Genomic DNA, 1724 nt, shown 5'->3' with positions numbered 1-1724 from the left:
AGAGGTAATATGTGTGTGAGAGAGTAATTGTGTGTTGTCTCTGTTTGTAAAGAGTGGCATGGTATTACAGTGGTGCATGCAGTCATTTTTGTTATGGTTTTGGGTGGGTGGGTTTTGGATTCCAATTGTGGTGTTGGTATAAATATTATGGTGATGCATTGGTTTCTTTTTCTTTTTTCTATTTGGAAGTGTGTTGATTATTGTACAGTCTCTTTGTTTTGCTGATGATTTGTGGTGTTTTTGTATGTTGCCAGGCGTACACTGTGTTTTTGGTGTTCAAACTGCCTGATAATGGTTTTATTATAATGGGAATACAGACAGACTTTGTGTATGAATACCGAGTAAGATATTGGAGTGTGTGTGGAGACGTTTATTCAATATTGTTTTGATACCATTTGTTTTCCACTTCTTCTAAATTCAAGGTGTTGTTTCAATATCTGTGTAACTCTGGGTGTGTTTTATTGTGTGAGTGGTTTGCTGTTGCTTCCTCATTGGGTTGTGTTTGATTGCTGTTGTGATGTGTATTCTCTCTCACTCTCTCTTTCTGTGGAGCTGTGTACTCAGTGTGTGTTAAATGTGCGTCTCTTTTCTCCTTCTCTTTCATTTCGTTACCACAGATCCAAGCAACTCACAGTGACAATCATGACAACGATGTTCGTCCAACTGCGCCGCGTGGTGTACCTGTTGGTACTTCTGCAATTTTGTGTGTGTGTGGCATATGCGCAAAGTGATGATGATCCAGATGAAGCCAAAGTAAATGAGAACTTGGAAAACGCGTTAAAGAAGGAGGTGACCCACGCGTATACACTGTTTGTGGATGGAAGTGGTTGTTTTTCTGCTTGGAAGGATGTGGTGGGAGGTTGCAAGAGTAGTTCCGAGGATGTCGCGTCTGCTTCAAAGAAGACCGAGGAAGAGGTTGGGAAAATTAAAAGGTTGAGGGAGGGGGCATCTCTGTCCTCTGGCGATTCGTCAACGGATTTGAAAACCAAAGAAGCGGTAAAAAATGCTGCTGAAGCGGTGAACGCCACCATTGATGCAGTCGTTAAGATGACCTCATCAGTCAAGGGAACAAGGTGGGTGGGGGATTTTTGTATGGATATAGTTAATAATTGGAACGAGGAAGAGAAACGATTTGCCGCGAAAAGAAATTCCTTTTCAGAACTACTTGGGAAGAAAATAGAAGAGACGCCGGAGAGAATGATACTCGCTATTAACAGCAGTAAAATACACAAGGAGTTAACTTATCTCGTTGGGAATCTTTCTGCGTACAAGGGAAATAGCAGTTTCGTAACGAGGGATTCTGGGCCACTACGGAAGGTGGAGGATGCGTTGAAAGATGCGGTTACTGAGCTCAAAGAATGGGAAAAGACCCCGCACAATAAAGGATTGGGAGATGAGCTCAACGCACAGATCAAATACACCAGGGAGGCAGGTGATAAGAAACGGGGGGAAGTCACGAATGAACTGAAAAGGATAACATTTACACGTCGAGAGAGGACAACAACCAAAGAAGTTAGAGCGAAACTGGATGAGGCAAAGAAAACAGAAAAACTGAGATTGGAGGGGGAAATGGAGGATGCAGTAAAGAAATTGGTTGAAGAAGAAAAGACGAGAAGGGAAGAAGCAAAAAGACTAGAAAAGGAGAGAGAAGAACAGGAGGCCCAAAGAGCCAGAGAAGCGCAGGAGCAAAAAGAAAGAGAAGTAGAGGCCCAAAAGGCAAGAGA

General features: G+C 42.7%; 1 protein-coding gene across 1 annotated transcript; it reads left to right on the top strand.

The window, feature by feature from the left end:
- Positions 1 to 642: 642 nt before the first annotated feature.
- TM35_001211000 (uncharacterized protein) lies at positions 643 to 1722 on the top strand (the record flags this gene model as incomplete). Its single annotated transcript, XM_029031798.1, has 1 exon — positions 643 to 1722. A coding segment is annotated over one exon (1080 nt), but the record flags the coding sequence as incomplete, so codon positions are not given.
- Positions 1723 to 1724: the final 2 nt, after the last annotated feature.

Source organism: Trypanosoma theileri (genome assembly GCF_002087225.1).
Source record: "Trypanosoma theileri isolate Edinburgh chromosome Unknown TM35_Tth_121_V1, whole genome shotgun sequence".
NCBI lineage: Eukaryota > Euglenozoa > Kinetoplastea > Trypanosomatida > Trypanosomatidae > Trypanosoma > Trypanosoma theileri.
This window is presented reverse-complemented; position numbering and strand designations above follow the sequence as displayed.